Source organism: Amaranthus tricolor, chromosome 14, assembly GCF_026212465.1.
Source record: "Amaranthus tricolor cultivar Red isolate AtriRed21 chromosome 14, ASM2621246v1, whole genome shotgun sequence".
NCBI lineage: Eukaryota > Viridiplantae > Streptophyta > Magnoliopsida > Caryophyllales > Amaranthaceae > Amaranthus > Amaranthus tricolor.
In genome coordinates, this window is record NC_080060.1 from 7,670,533 (window position 1) to 7,687,222 (window position 16,690).

Sequence of the window (16,690 nt, forward strand, 5' to 3'; positions counted from 1 at the left end):
CAATATGAGTGTTTTTTTATTATCAGTTTGCTTTTATTAATATTTTGATCCATTTATTTTACTTTGTAGTAACTTTATTTTGAGAGATATTTCAATTAATTTCTTTTATTTTGTTCTCATATTTTTTCACTTTTAATTCTATTTATATAATTTAATTGTCCCTGTGGTTTATGTCTTAAGAATTCATGCAGACCGTGAAGCTGGCATGATGATAGACATTGTTCACTTGGAAAAAACATGCAAATTTGCACCCTTGTAATTTTTTTTAAAATGGTCTTGAATAATATAACATATTGGCTATTTGCTGTCGATAGAGCTGTTTAAAAGTGGCCCGACTTGAAAATCCGATTCGAAATCGAAAGTAAACAAACCAAAAAATGTGTTATTTTTTTAGGTTTATCGAACCGACATTACTTGGCTCGAAGCTATACCCGAACCGGTTGACAATCGAAAATGGGAAAACTGAACCCAAGCTGTAACCGATTTTTCTAACTGACACATAAACATTAACCGAGATTACCCAAACCTAATAATGACCGACCCGAGTCATATTCGACCCAAATCATGCTCGAGACCGAACTTGATCCGGCTAAAACCGACTTAACCCAAACGAAGTTTAGATCAAACTACTGTAAACCTGAACCAATTTTTTACATAAAAGTATGATCGATTCATATTCAATCATCTTATTAGTTATTTTAATAAAGTGATAAATATTTGAATAAAATAATTTTATAAATACATGGTTTCATATATTTAGAGTTAATAATCAATGGTCAATGTTTATTTAACTACTTTTAATCGAATTAGATGAAAATTGATAGAACTTTATAATTTTAATTTCTAGTCAAACAAGTAAAAGTAACAATGTAATAATGATCACATATTGATTTGCATTTTCACTATTTTGCTTTGAGTAATAAATTTTATCATCAATTAAAAAATGACTAATAACTTAATCTGATACTGACTCGATCAATACTAATTAGTAATTCGCAATTCGTAGCTGAATTCTACTTGAAAAATACCCGAACCCGATCTGTACCCAGTAAAACCAAACCAATTATTAACCGATGACAACACGAGACCGAATGAACTCGACACAAACTTCAGCCGACACCGAACTGATGCTAACCCGATAGCTCGAAAAACCGATCTTTCAACCAAACCGTGACTAACCGACCCGACCCGAGTGTGACTCGTCACAACACGCATCTGAAATATAACCGATTTGAAATACAATCGAATCGAATGATACCAGTCCGAAACCAACTCGATCACCTGAATGAACACCTCTAGCTGTTGACTATTGATTATTTCTAAATAATCCAACCTTTGTATAATTTTTGCTGACAACACCCTTACGTACTAGTCGTTACCCTCATTTCTTCTTACTTCTTATGCTTCTTGTTTGGTCTACCCCAACTTCTCTTTGGTGACAAGTACCTACAGTAGCCAATTAAAATATGTCAATGAGTGTTGTCGGCAAAAAATATATACTAAAGTTAGATTATTTTAAAATAATTAGTATTAGAAATTCTTCACATTACATGAACAATATGTGAGATTAGTGAGAATAATTTTTTTATCATCAATAAAGTAAAAAAGGCCAAAATGAATTATATATGACAGCCTAAACAAGTCGGCCATTATTTAAACCAGCTAATACCAGATCATAATTCAAATAAAATTATATAGGAAATTTTTTTCTCTACGTATACTAATTATTTTTCTATATAATATTACTACTCGATACTCACTATACTACTGATTTTGGGACATCAATTGATTACCTGGTCTCACAACTTTTTAATTGTAATTTGTAATAATAATAATAATAAAATTTGTAAGAGTGGTGGGTTTTCATGTCGGTGGATTTTGGTAAAGTTTTTTGACTTTTGGAATTTCAAGAGTTAGAAAAGAAAAGCCAACAGGTTGACATTTCTTTATTAACCCAAATCTAGAAAAACATGCCTTTTCTCAAGATTACAATTTGATTCTCAATTAGTTTTTTGATTTTTTTTTAATTTACTTTAATAAAAAATACAAATTCTTGTAAGAGACAGGTCTCTTTGAGAGATCATTTCTAATTAAACCGGTCTATTATATGTTTTTTAAAATATTATAAGTAGGTATTAAAAATGATGTTAGCAGACATTTAAGATATTAAAAGTAGGCATTAAGGATACTATAAGTAAGCATTAAGGATAATGTAAATAGGCATTAAAAATATGATAAATAAACATTAATCTTCAATGGATTGAACTTGAAATACGCCTTTCAAAAGACTAGCAAATAAAAAAATTTCAAGAAAATTATAGGCACTTTAAAGTTTCAAGACTTCGCCGTTTATCATTGTAATATCACACCACCTATAGAAAGATTAACCCAAATTTCTTTTTACTTTATTGCACTCCTTTAACTTTATTTGCTATTTTGATTTATTTGATTAATTTTGCATTATTTTTAAATTTAGACAATAACTCATCATTTTTTAATAAGTATAATTTTTTTTTTAAATTTTATTTATGCAATTCAATATCATGCTCTATTTATTATCAAATATTATTATTTTGTTAAAAACTCACCATGGTAATTGGTACAACAACAAGAGTACTACAAGTCTACAAGTTTTCAACAACATAGTTTTAAAACACATCTTTAAGCTTCCAACGCATGAACCCCTTATTATTTTTAAAAACCCATCTTTAAAATTGACCCAATTTTTTAGGTTGCTAAGTGATTTGATCAAGAAGAGGTTAAATTGAAGTGGGTATGTTGTAAAAAAGCATCTTTTGAAGAATTTGAGTAAAAGTTCAAATCTTTTTGCATTTTCTTGTTGGGGTTTCAATTTGCATGGTGTAAACTTGAGGTAATGCCTATTATTTTGCAATACTTAGAGAACAATTATGAATTTGAATAATTGATGGTTAATTTTATAGTTTTGGATATTGTTTTCTTTATGACTCTACTTTTGAGAAATTTGTTTGACTCATGATTGTCACCTGACTAATTAGTAATTATACTGTGTGAAATGGAATGTCTCGTGATCTCTGTCTTCCCCTTTTTGTTGGTATTTAAATCCATTGGCTTAATTTTGAAATTCATTTTTCCAGTTGGATTATATAAATGAAGTTTGAAATTTAATAAATTTTTTTGTCATTTATTGAGTTTCCATGGTGTGTGTATAATTGCCCATGAATTTTATCTACTTGTCATTTAATAAGATGCAAGGTTGTGTATGAAATTTAGTAATTTACATGAAAAACCCAATATTTGTTTGTTGATGCTTGTATTATTTGTGTGAATCTTCATTTAGTTTTATCCATTTTGCAGTGTACAGGCAGTAAATGTACAGTTGAATTTCCCAAGGTTTCTTCATAAATGTTGCTTGGTTATGTGTATAAATTGTGGCTTCTGGTAAAGGGTTATTAGCTTGGATTCTGATCTTGTTGGGTTGTAATGGGGTGTCACTGCTCGAAACTATCAGTTTGTTGCTGGGATGCCGGGCATGATAGAGCAATTTCGGAGCCTGATAAAGGTGATTTCTTTCGTAACTTGTACATGGTGATTGCGTACAGTCGGTAATTTTAGTATGCAATTGGGTTTTTGAATGATGTTTTAGTATCATGTCTTAGAGTTTGGTGCGTTGTTTATCAGATAATGAACAGAAGGGTGAGGTCGGTGATGTGCCTGCGTTTCGTGAGTACAGCATTGAACAACTTAGGATTGCTACATCTAGCTTTGCAGTTGAAAATATAGTTTCTGAACATGGAGAGAAGGCGCCTAATATTGTGTTTAAAGGGAAGCTGGAAAATCAAAAGAAGATTGCTGTAAAACGTTTCAATAGGTCCGCTTGGCCTGATGCCCGTCAATTCTTGGTATGAAATATAGTTAGTATTAGGTCTATTTTGTTTCATGAATGGTGCTGCATTTGTCATCGTTTAATCCATGCTTATTTGTATCATAACTTGAATGTGTTGTGTTGTCTTTTGTTTTTATTATGGGTTTGCTAGCCTAGTTTATCCACTTTCCATCTTATGTGAGGAAAAGATTAAAAGATATATTAAGATACAAACTTATTAAAATTTAAATGAACTAGTTTGCCTAGTTAGAAGAGTGGAAGCTTGAAACCTTGAGAACGTTTGACGAGAAAGAGGTAGGCCGAAGATGAGTGGACATTGGAAGTGAAGAATGACGAGGTAAATTGGGATTTACAATAGTACTTCTATATGACATTTGATAAGAATTGATGAAGGAGAAGAATATATGTAACCTGTTATATTATTTTCTTGAATGCAAATTTGTGATATATATGGTCGAATAAAGTATGTTCTTTATTAGCAATGATTTTACATGTTATTTTGTTTTGGTACTCGCAGCCAATACTATATTGTTGGGATTAATGCTTTGGCATTGTTTGTTTTTGTATATGTGATGTAGTAATTTTATCCTCCTTTGAGGTCAAGAGAGCTAATTTTTCCTCCCTTATGCATCATCCGGAATATTGGTCTTCTTCCTAAGACAAAATTTATTACAAAATTCCATGAGATTTGTCCTTTGCTAGTGGGTTGTTAGACTAATGAGTATTGTTGCAATAATTCCACGTAGATGTATTTAATTCAATCCTATGAATGGTCTAATAATTTCTTTCATGTGTTTTTTCAAAATAGGAAGAAGCGAAAGCAGTAGGTCAGCTGCGAAGCAATAGATTAGCCAATCTATTGGGTTGTTGTTGTGAAGGTGATGAGAGATTACTTGTTGCAGAGTTTATGCCGAACGAAACACTTGCAAAGCATCTATTTCATTGTGAGTTTTAATGAACCTTTTGTATTCTGTATTTTGTTTGGGTGCTGCAACTTGATGGAATGTGATTAGACCTGTGGAACGGGGCCGGGGCCGGGGCCGAGTCCGAGTGCTTGAATCCTACCCTTAAATGCACGGGCTTTAAATGGGCTAGGCTTTAAAGGGTCGTGCTTCAAAGGGCCCTTTATTTACATAAATGGAGCGGACTAAAAATAGGCTTTATACGGGCCTTAAAAGGGACCATTATTATTATCATTATTATTATTGTTGTTGTTGTTGTTGTTATTTTGCTTGAACTATGACAGTGATTTATAAGAGTCGATAATTGAATCATAAATTCATAAGTGATAAAAGTAAGTAATAAAATTATTGGACATTTTACTCAATTTGACATGCTTATTTCAATCAAAATTTGAAAGAACAAAACTATAAACGTGCCAGGTCGAATTGGAGTGGGCTGAGAGGACTCATCTAATTGAGCGTGTTTTCTTTTTGATAAGATTCGACCCAACTGAGCCCATTTTAATATAAGTCCGGCCCATCCCTTATCTGACAGGTCTAAGTGTGATCTCAATTGTTGATAGGAAGAGTTACAACTAGCTTACTTCAAAAGTTGTCTTTCAAATTTGCACATTCAACTTGTATTTTTGTGTAGTGGTTTTTTTTTATTTCTTATATATCTAAGATGTTTTCTTCTCAAATGTTCCATTTCTGTTTGTCTTACATCTCAATTGTCTTTTTAGTCCCATTTGGTTTTCTCCATGTATAGTCATTTAGCTCTTGTATTGCTTAAGATGAATTTCATCTTGTTTTGTGTGTGTGAAAATCTTAGTGCACTTTGTAGTGGTTGTTCTTTAAAAAGAATTTGTGGTTGGCACAGGGGAAGCACATCCGATGAAATGGGCAATGCGGTTAAGGGTGGCATTGTATCTTGCACAGGCCTTAGAATACTGTACCAGTAAGGGACGTGCTCTTTATCACGATCTCAATGCTTATAGAGTTTTGTTTGATGAGGTAACCTTGATTTCATTCCTTTTTTAAGTTAGGAACTTCACTTTTTTAGTCTCCTCTTTTCAGTTTTTTGTTTCTCAATGTTTGGTTGTTATGTTTGGTGATTCTTGTTCAGTTTCTGATCCTTATCCAGTAGCATCTATAATATAACACCAATAAAGCACTCTAAGAAGTTGAAAACTATGACTTTACAACTTGTTTGGTACTTGACATATTGCAAAAAGCAAGGCCGCATGCCCGCATCATAGCTTATTGGCTAAAAATATCCAATCAACCAAATTGAAATTACTACATCATAAATGTGTAAAAAGCCCCATATTCTAGTTGTTTTCAAGGGATATTTCATGGCTTTGGTTGATATTTGGCTACACACAACCGTATCACCTCCTTTATCGCATCACTAAGTTCGTGACCGTTACATTTTTATACAATGAGAGCTGGTTATAAATGAAGGTATTGAGAATGATACCTAGTTTAATTTTTCATAGAAGTGTTTTGTCATTACCATAGTAATATAACTCCACCCTCAAACATGTGTTTTTTCTTCACAATTTTTTCATATCCACATAATACCACTCCTCAAGTGCTAATGAATGTAAATGAATTTATGAAGAAAAAATTGTTGGAGTTGAATAAGCATTACCATGAACTTTGACATGTGCCTTCTCTAGCAAAATTACGCTTCTATAAGTTCTATTACTTCTATTATGACCAAATACCAATTATGTTAAAAGTATGAAGAAAACGAACATTTGGAAGCTGAAAGACTTAAGTTTTTGTTTTTTTCACACATGTGTTATTATATATTGATTGGTTTGGCTATAGAAATTTTGTTCTCCTACAAGCCTATCAGAAACAATCACATTTTTAGTTCATCACTAATAGAGGTGAGGTTGAGTACATTTGGAGCTCTTTTATTGCTCTGGGGTAGGTTAGAGATCCCAACAAGGAGGGAGAGGGGGTCGAGGGAATAAATCCTTCCTGTAGGTGGTGAGAATCAAATCTCTGTCACAAGTGTGAAAGAAAAAGCCCTTATCCACTAGCCTAATCTTGATTCTCACATCTAGAGCTCTTTAGAACCTTCTGACATGTTGGGTGTTTATTGTAGCCTTTTGGTGTATGAAGGAGCAGGGAGCTCCTTGCTTGAACACATTGACGTTGGGATGAAAAGTCTTTAATACTTGAGAACAAGTTTTGTAAGTAGATGTAGTTTTTTTTACTTTGTTGGGTGGCAAAATAATTTATGAATAGAAAAAGAAAATTGATAAAATTCATCATACTTTATTAAGATTTTAATTGCCTAGTTTTATCATTATTTTAAGAGGACCATTATTCTTGCTTATGAAAAGGATTTTCTATTACTAAAAAAAGAGAAGTAGAATGAAATTCATTGTTTTTCTAATTTTTAGGTCTTACAATCTGGTGTGACGTTTTAAGTATCCCTGTTCTTTCTTCCTTTTGTAGGAAGGTGATCCTCGACTTTCCTGCTTCGGCTTAATGAAAAATAGTAGAGATGGGAAAAGCTACAGTACCAACTTGGCCTTTACTCCACCTGAGTATTTGAGGACCGGTAAGTGGTCATCGGAACACATTCTTTGATTTGGTTATACATCTTTAGTGTTCTCATTTCAGCTGTGTACACATTAAGGTGTAGTCAGAGACAAAGAAGGTACCGTAGATTGGCATTAGCCTTATGAATATTGTTAGGGGGCTAATTTTCCACTTGTTGGATTTATTTGTGGTAAATCTCATATTTAAAGATTAACGGAGAAAATAGAAATACATGATGTATCAATTACAAAAATTGAGTAACTAATAGACTAATAATATATTCCTTTGTCTCAACATTTTGCATCCTTTAACTAAAAAAGCTATCACATCATAATCTAAAATGATGCAAAATGAGTGGGACAAAGGAGTATATTTTGATGTGATTTTTGTCTAATAGTCTAATATTACATATTGATTTGATTTTTCTTTAATAGTCCAATATTATATATTGATTTGATATTTCTATTAGTTATTAGTTTGAGTTGGCTGTTTCCGTACCTACTTGGTGCTTTAGTTATTTAACAGTAGATGATTGAATTTGTTGTATTAAATTCTGATGCATCTGCAATGCTTTTCTCAATAGGTAGAGTGACTCCAGAGAGTGTCATTTATAGTTTTGGGACGCTTTTGCTTGATTTATTAAGTGGAAAGCACATCCCTCCGAGCCATGTAAGTCTCTTGTTTATATCTGATTTTCTGTAGTTGCTGAAATGTTGTATTTCTGTATTGTTAATATTCACTTATTTGGACATAAACAATGTGAAACATAAAATCAAGGTAAACTTGATAGCATTTCAGCACATTTTATTAAAGTAAAATTATCTAGAATGATATAATATTTTTATGATTTTCCTACAATAATCCCATCTATTGATTAACCATGAATAATCCCAACTTTAGGGGTATTTAAACTCGGGTAACCGGATGCTATTATAGTAGGTAATTTACCAAAAAATTAAATTGAAAATTAATGTAAAATTAGAGAAAATTTTTGAAAATTTACATAAAAAATTCTAAATAATAAAAAAAGTCAGAAATTTTTTTTTAACATTTTGTTTACATACTAAATATGTAAAGACTGATCATGGTGTTAGGTCCAAATTGTTTGATATGTGTTTGGATTTTATTGCCGACTGTAATTACTATAATAGTCTGAACGTAAATTAAAAACTTTCAGGCTCTTGATCTGATTCGTGACAGAAATATACAAACATTGATGGATTCTTGCTTGGAAGGCCAGTTTTCAAACGACGATGGGACTGAACTAGTACGTTTAGCTTCAAGGTGTCTGCAATATGAGCCACGTGAAAGGCCAAATCCCAAGTCACTGGTTGCTTCTTTGGTTCCTCTTCAAAAGGAAACCGAGGTTTGCATTTTTACTCTTTTGTTTAATTCCTTGCGTTTGCCTGTTACTCCCTCCTATTCACTAAGAAATCAGATGATCTGACACACATTAATACAAGCCAAAACTATGTTTTTCTGGATAGTGTCGTGCTGTGGGATTGACACTCCGACACATGGCACGTGGTTAACAGAACGCGATAACGTTGCATCGCCATAACGGAATGCCGATACAGTAATGGAAGTGACGCGGTCACTTGATACGACCCAAAACACAATTTTTTTAAACAGCTTTACAGCGTGGGAAATATCGGTTTATTTATTTTGAAAACCTTAACAATGCCCCAATGTGATGCGATGCAACCTTGTTTTTACACTATAATAGTCACTAATAATTACTAGTAAAGGATATGGAAATCTTAAGACAACTATTACAACTTTATGATCAAAATTTCCTACTAAATGGTGAAAATTCTGCTATTTACTGATTACTTGTGATCTTTACGTAACTATCCCACTTGTTTTCTTTAGGAGTTTTTTTTCGCTTACACGTTACATCCTTATTGGCCTTTCGGATGTAAAGCTTGATTAATATTGGGTATTAAAAATTCTGATGTCCCTTCTGCAGGTTCCATCTCATGTGTTGATGGGGATACCTCATGGTGCAGCAGATATAAATCTTTCTCCTCTTGGGGAAGCTTGTTCAAGAAAAGATTTGACGGCCATACATGAAATATTGGAAAGTCTTGGGTATAAAGATGATGAAGGAGCTGCCACCGAGGTTTGTACCCGATTCTTTAAACTAAAATAGTCGTTTATTACTGAGGCTCTGACTTTTTAACTGCGTGTATGCCAATAGTAGACAAAAGGGCAAAAGTTAGAGTTCAGGTAATATGGTTATGCTACACCTGGATCATGCCATTAACCGAAGTAGTTGTGCTAGTGATGAAAATAAGTACTGTGCCCTTTTCGAATTTTAAAGGGTGACAAATTTCTCGTTTAAATGAGTTTTATTACATAAATATAGCCTTCATTCTCTTCTCTCGATCATAAAATTCTTCATCTTCTTCAACCTCTAAAAATTGAGAAAAGAAATATTGAATCCTATTGTCCTCACTATCTACTTCATCGAAAACTTTTAAAATCTGCATGACGAAAACCACTATCATCACACTCTTATATTTTCACTCAATCCATACAAGAAAAAGAATGAGCCTACTTGCGTTATTACATACATTAATGGAGATGAAGTTGTGGTGATTCTCCATTCCTCCTCAATGATTGATGGTAGGGTTCCTCAATTGGGTTTCTAGTAAACTTTCAGGGAGTTTGTCGAGGACGAGCCATCTAAAAGAAGAAACAATTTCGAGTACAAAAACATGTACTTTCAAAAACTACCCAATTGAGACCGGGAACGATTGGCTATTATTTGAAAGTATGAGTTCTCGTACTTGAAATTGTTGTCTAAAGCGTAAGAAAAGGCTCGCCTTCGAGGAACCGCTAAAAGTGTATTAGAATTTAGAACCCTACGGTCAACCAATAAGGAATGAAGATCTTATATCCACCGACTCCTAATATGCATAAAGAACTATCACTTTAGTAGGTGCCACGAAAATTTTGAGTATAAGCCAAACCATATTGTTATTGTGGATGCTAGAGAAGTAATTTTTGACCAAGAAGTTTTACGGTAACCTTTAATTAGTAGAGTTTGGAGGGTGGTATTAGGCGGTGATGAAAAAATGTGAATATAAAAAACTTTTTAATGATTAAAAGTTTCACTACCATGGGAATGACATGGTACGTTTCATGAAAATTCAACTACAAATCATCTCATTACCATCATTTAGTACCAATAACCAAACATACTGTTATTACTACCTTATCTTGTGGTTTAAGCCAATGGTGATGTACACACTATAGACTCTTACTCCTATTTACTTTATTTTTCCAAAATAAGATCTCAAACATTTAAGTAGGATGTAATGTGACTTTCTTTCTCTATTTTCTCCCTAATCAAAATGAATTTATTGAATATATATTTTTAGTTTTTATAGCACTTTCCCAACATATTTTTCTACAAAATTTAGGATGTTACAGAGTACCCTTTACTTTTCTTTGCCTCTCTTCATTGTAGATCTTCATGATAATTCGATTTGTATTTTTCTTAGATATTCCTTCTTAGATATACCTGTTAGTATTCTTGATCATAGTTGAAGGGCTTAGATAGGTGTTTGACGGTATCTTCCCGTGCCAAACTGTTTTTGCCTGTTTCGTTGGCATCAGTCTAATCTTCTGCCTAATGGATCTTTTTGTTGCGTTGGCAGCTTTCGTTTCAGATGTGGACCAGCCAAATGCAGGATACTCTAATCTCTAAGAAAAAGGGTGATGTTGCATTTAGACAAAAGGATTTCAAGACAGCAATAGAATGCTACACTCAAGTATGTCCTCTATAGACACCCATTTCTTTGGTTAATTCTTCTGCCATCAAATTACGTGTATGTACAGCGTTTCATCACCCTATTTCCGTGAAGTGGTTCCCACCATGGTAGGGTTTGGACTTTTGGAGTATCAAGGGTACGCAGACTTACCCTTGTAATAACAAGAATATTGTTTCCGGTTGACCTTGATGGCGAACATCTTCTGAAACTTCAAATAAATAAGAAGTGCACATTTTATCACAAGTCATTTTATTATATTCATTACTATTAAAAGCCAAAAACTATAAATTTGTAGTTCCATCAAGAATGGACAACAAATTACATGATCTTGAATGGGTTTTTATATTTTTGGGACTGGGCGGGCAAAGTTTTGAGTTCTGTCTAGTGTAACATAATTCGCTAGCAAATTCGACATTTGAATTCGCGATCCGCTCAAATTTTCTAAGAATAGTCCAAAACCGACCATCATTCGCTTTTTTCGTTACGCAATTTGCGAGAAGATTAGCAAATCATGTGACACTGGTTTTGTCAGAACAATGGTTTTAGTTGATTGAGCGCCTTTAATTTGTAGTTTTCCTGCTTCATAGCTCAGTGTTTTCCCCTTTCCTTTCTGAACTCGTCCCTCATGGCTTTTAAATGTTTGTGTAACTTTGTTGCTTAGTGTTCAATCCATTTAATGATTTTACGATAACATATCATGATTGATTACTGGTCCATGTTAGCAAGGTTTGACCACCGATGTCGAATATTTCGAGTGTGATGTAATAAGCAAGTTTCTTTTACGTTAGAGATTGAGCTAACAATGTTATCATGTTTCTATTTTTCCAGTTTATTGATGTCGGAACCATGCTTTCGCCAACAGCTTTTGCACGACGTAGTCTATGTTATCTCATGAGCGACATGCCACAAGAAGCACTCGACGATGCATCGCAAGCACAAGTTATATCTCCAGTATGGCATATTGCTTCGTATTTGCAGGCTGCTGCTTTGTTTGCCCTCGGTAAAGATAATGAAGCACAGCTGGCTCTGAAAGAGGGATCAGCTCTCGAGAAGAAGCATAGTACTTGATAGTCGTATTTTCGTGGGTCTAGTATCAATCTACATGAAGTTGGTCAAGGATCTACAAAACAGATTTTGTGTAATCATCATTCTTCACTTGCACTTTACAGGGTTGTTTGTTTTAGTGAGCTAATGGGCATTTATTTCGATTTTAAAGAGCGTTTTTTCGTTTTTTCGTTTTTTCGTTTTTGTGCAGAATCGTATAGTGAAGATTGTATTGTATAGGTGAATCACATACTGCTAGTATCTACGTTCCCTCAGGAAGGCCCTTTTGTTACACACATTATTTGGCGAACATTCTTGCTCGACTTTGTACTTTCTAAACAGACTGAAAAATTGAGTGATGTGTTGAATTTTACCAGTTTGACATGGCTTTTGGTTTAGTGGTCCTTCTCTTTTCACTCTTACTCGATCCATTCTCTATAATGAAACAACTTTGTTTAATCCTCTGTCGTAATCGTCTGCTTTTTAGTTTTGGTAGTAAGTAGAGACAAAGAAACAAGTGGATGAAAGAAATACGATGCATAGTTTCTCATTACTAAACCTAGAAGCGTATCGCAATTGATGAAGAATAGACAAATAGTAGGAGAATTTTAGGTTGACCAAATAGTCGAATACTTTTCCTTTCATAATTGTTACTGGTGTTTGATTTTCACAACCTACAAGCATGATCAAAACTCTATCTTGTAAAACATGGAAATTTAAAATGGTTATGAAGTATATAGTACATATAAAATATAGGATGTAGTGATCAATTACATCCAAACAAATTCAATTCCTCTTAACAAAATAAGAACCTCCCTCTTGCTTCTTGCTTCTGTTTGCTATATGAACACATAGAAAAGATTAAACTGTATTAATCTCCCCTTTGTTAAAAAGAATTCTAGCGACCCGTTTGGTTAGTGGTACTAAATGGTGGTAATGGAATGATTTATAGTGTAAATTTCATCAAAAGTTTCATATAATTTATACGGTGATGAAACTTTGATACAAATTTTCACTACCACCTAATACTACCTTTCCCAATAGTAATGCATTGGAATGAAATTTTGTGAAGAAATGAGATGATTGAAGTTGGATAAGAATGGCCATCAAGGTAGCAAGAGATTTTTCAACCAAAATCACACTAGTTTTCATTCCTATTACCACTGTGTAATACCACCTATCAAACGGGCCATAATAGTTTTAGAACTAAGCTTCTTCTTCCTCGTACTCTTCCTCGAGTTCGACACCCGCTTCCTGATGCTGCTGATACTCGGACACCAAATCGTTCATATTGCTCTCAGCCTCTGTAAACTCCATTTCATCCATACCTTCCCCGGTGTACCAATGCAAGAAAGCCTTCCTCCTAAACATGACAGTAAACTGTTCCGAAACCCTTCTAAACATCTCTTGAATAGAAGTCGAATTTCCTATAAAAGTCGAAGACATAGGAAGCCCAGTGGGTGGGATGTCACATACACTAGACTTGACATTGTTTGGTATCCATTCGACAAAGTAAGATGTATTCTTGTTTTGAACATTAGTTATTTGTTGGTCTACTTCTTTCGTGCTCATTTTGCCTCGGAACATTGCTGATGCTGTGAGGTACCTCCCATGACGAGGGTCTGCTGCACACATCATGTTCTTGGCGTCCCACATTTGTTGGGTGAGTTCGGGGATGGACAAGGATCGATATTGCTGGGAGCCGAGGGAAGTCAAGGGAGCAAACCCGACCATGAAGAAGTGGAGACGAGGGAAGGGGATCAAGTTTACTGCTAGCTTTCGGAGATCAGAGTTCAGTTGTCCGGGGAAACGAAGACAACATGTTACACCGCTCATTGTTGCTGATATAAGGTGGTTCAGGTCACCGACTGCATTGTTTACAATAAAAACCGGAAGTTAAATTTACATTAATAAAGGAACATAGAAGTATTAAGCAAATTTTCTCACAAATCTTTCTTGGTGAACCGGCTTGATTGTAACATGAGCCAAGCTTAAAGGTGGTCGAGGGAGGCCTAGCTAGTCTGTTCGGCCAAAAGACGTGGCCCATTGGATTTCAACTTGGGCTCTACTAATTTCTCGGATATGATATAAAGGTTGCGTAATTAATCACAAAAGCATGTAACGTTCATAGGTCAAAGCTTTAGAAATGAAACCTAAGGCTAATTTGAATCTTCATGCGAGCAATTGTATTGACTCGTCTCATCCAAAAACAAAATTTAGAATTTTAACTTGTTTTTATATTATTATTTTTGATAGTGCATCAGCATTGACTATTTAACCTCCTAAATTAAATTTCTGTCTTTGCCCGTGAACATAAAGAGAAAAAATGCGATGTTAGTAGCATACATCGAGGGTTGGTGAGCTTGAGAGTTTGGAAGCAAATGTCATATAGGGCTTCATTGTCAAGCACCATACATTCATCAGCATTTTCCACCAGCTGGTGAACAGAAAGCGTAGCGTTGTAGGGCTCCACCACCGTGTCTGACACCTTAGGTGATGGAAACACCGAAAAGGTCATCATCATACGGTCAGGATACTCCTCCTTGATCTTTGATAGCAGCAAGGTCCCCATTCCTGATCCTGTTCCTCCTCCCAAGGAGTGACATAGTTGAAAACCTACATGGTTTTAATCACATTGTTAAGAGACTCAATAGAAGTAATCCATGTGAAAACGAAATTAAGTCAAATTTCATGTTCATGTATATAACATGATGAGAATTGAGATAGAGAATCTTATTCACCCGTCATTTTAAATGGAGGGTTATGCTACATTTATAGTTTCACTAATTCTTAAATGAGACGGTCTCATTGTGAGACCATCTTTATTGGACTGGTCTATGTACAATTAGTGTCTTAAAGTGATCACTTATAATTTAAAGAATTACAAAAATGGGCTAATTATATGGGCTCCTCTCATGGTGAGCCCGTCTCATACAAGACGAGTTGTTATAGTTTTAGTCTGAAGGCTCTTGCGCAAGGAGATATGTAACATATTGCTACAACTATAAGTTTATGTATTTTTTGTTGCGATAGATTATTTTTTTTGAAGTGAAGTTGAAATGATTTATTGACATCATTTTATGGTGAAAAAAAGGCCAAATTGCATCTATTCATCGCGTTTTAAAGGTTTTCAAAAAATGAATGGATATTTCTCCCTTTGTAAATGTGTTAAAAAACGCATTTTGGCTATTTCGAGGGTTATGTCATGCTTCCTAACGATATTTGGCGTTAATATAACCACATCACTCTCATTACAGCATCAACATTTACCGCATTTTTGCATTATACTAATCACATATATTCATCATCATCATCACCGTCCCAATGAGTTCCGCTAAAGGTAGATCTGTGAAGGGTGGAAAAGAAGGCAAACCAATACCCTCATTACGAGGATATCATGATCAAAGAGAGCCCCTCAACTCGATTATCGCACGTCAAATATTAGAAGCAAGAATTAGAAAAAAAATGCAAGTTACCTTGCAAGGAATCAGAATTCTCAGCTTCTTTACGAACAACATCAAGAACAGAATCAATCAATTCAGCACCTTCAGTATAATGTCCCTTAGCCCAATTATTACCCGCACCATTTTGTGCAAAAACAAAATTATCAGGCCTAAAAATATTGCCATAAGGACTAGCTTTAAGGGCATCCATGGTGCCTGGTTCAAGATCTATCATCACAGCTCTAGGCACATATCTGCCCCCACTCACCTCATTGTAGTATACATCGAAACGTTCGAGCTGCAACGCCGAATCGCCCATGTATTTCCCGCTGAAATCAATGCCATGCTCATTACAAACCACCTCCCAAAATTGGGCACCAATTTGGTTACCACATTGTCCTGCTTGAATATGGAGGATTTCTCTCATTGTTCTTTGATTATACAAAATTATATGTTTACTAAGAGAGGTGAGGTGTTAATGAAATGGGTTAGAGGTGATCAAGAGTGGGATTTATTTTATTTTTTAATAAACGTTTATAAATAAATTCTTGGTTTTTGATGGAGGGTAAATGCTAGAATGTTGGATGTTGTAGGGTGGCAAATGAGAAATATATATGTACTAAATATGTCTTACTAATATATTTGTTAATAGGGCATGTCAAAGCAAAAGTAATAGAGAGAGATAAGTTTGATGTCCGATATTTTTAGTTATATTATTCTGTAAAAAGATGTTATATATACTACATTTAAATTCAATTCTAAATTTATCTATATGTCGTAACATATAAGAAATTTTTGTTAGTTCCATGTCTAAAATAAAATTGTATATTTTTTATAATGGATAATTTGGTGGGGTACTCATCTAGATTACTATCTCCTCCACTCACACTACCATATGCACTCCAAGCTCTCCTCAACCTATTGTCGGCCCTCCTTTCCATTCCCCCCTTAGCTTTCTCACTCTTCGAAAGAGGTGTTTGATGGGTAAGATCAACCTCTAACGGGTCAAGATTCAGATCACTTTTAAACGATTCATTAACAAGTCGGGTCGATTGC

The 16,690-nt window shown here is 34.3% G+C and overlaps 2 protein-coding genes across 3 annotated transcripts; one reads left to right on the forward strand and one right to left on the reverse strand.

Moving 5' to 3' along the window:
* Positions 1-2,591: 2,591 nt before the first annotated feature.
* Positions 2,592-12,590, forward strand: LOC130800075 (serine/threonine-protein kinase BSK3-like). Of its 2 annotated transcripts, none has more exons than XM_057663427.1 (11): positions 2,592-2,872; positions 3,337-3,541; positions 3,661-3,881; positions 4,674-4,809; positions 5,687-5,820; positions 7,282-7,387; positions 7,952-8,037; positions 8,546-8,734; positions 9,338-9,490; positions 11,034-11,147; positions 11,976-12,590. In XM_057663427.1, the coding sequence occupies exons 2-11, from the start codon at positions 3,463-3,465 to the stop codon at positions 12,213-12,215; spliced, it is 1,458 nt and encodes a 485-aa protein (XP_057519410.1). In that variant the 5' UTR covers positions 2,592-2,872; positions 3,337-3,462; the 3' UTR covers positions 12,216-12,590. The 2 variants fall into 2 exon arrangements, with proteins under 2 accessions (XP_057519410.1, XP_057519409.1); XM_057663426.1 differs by lacking the exon at positions 2,592-2,872 and adding an exon at positions 2,959-3,234.
* An 807-nt stretch (positions 12,591-13,397) lies between these two features.
* On the reverse strand, positions 13,398-16,435 carry LOC130800077 (tubulin beta chain-like). The gene is made up of 3 exons (XM_057663428.1): positions 15,668-16,435; positions 14,538-14,807; positions 13,398-14,059 (listed from the first exon to the last, which is right to left on the reverse strand). Exons 1-3 carry the CDS (start codon positions 16,059-16,061, stop codon positions 13,398-13,400), a joined length of 1,326 nt encoding a protein of 441 aa, XP_057519411.1. The 5' UTR covers positions 16,062-16,435.
* Positions 16,436-16,690: the final 255 nt, after the last annotated feature.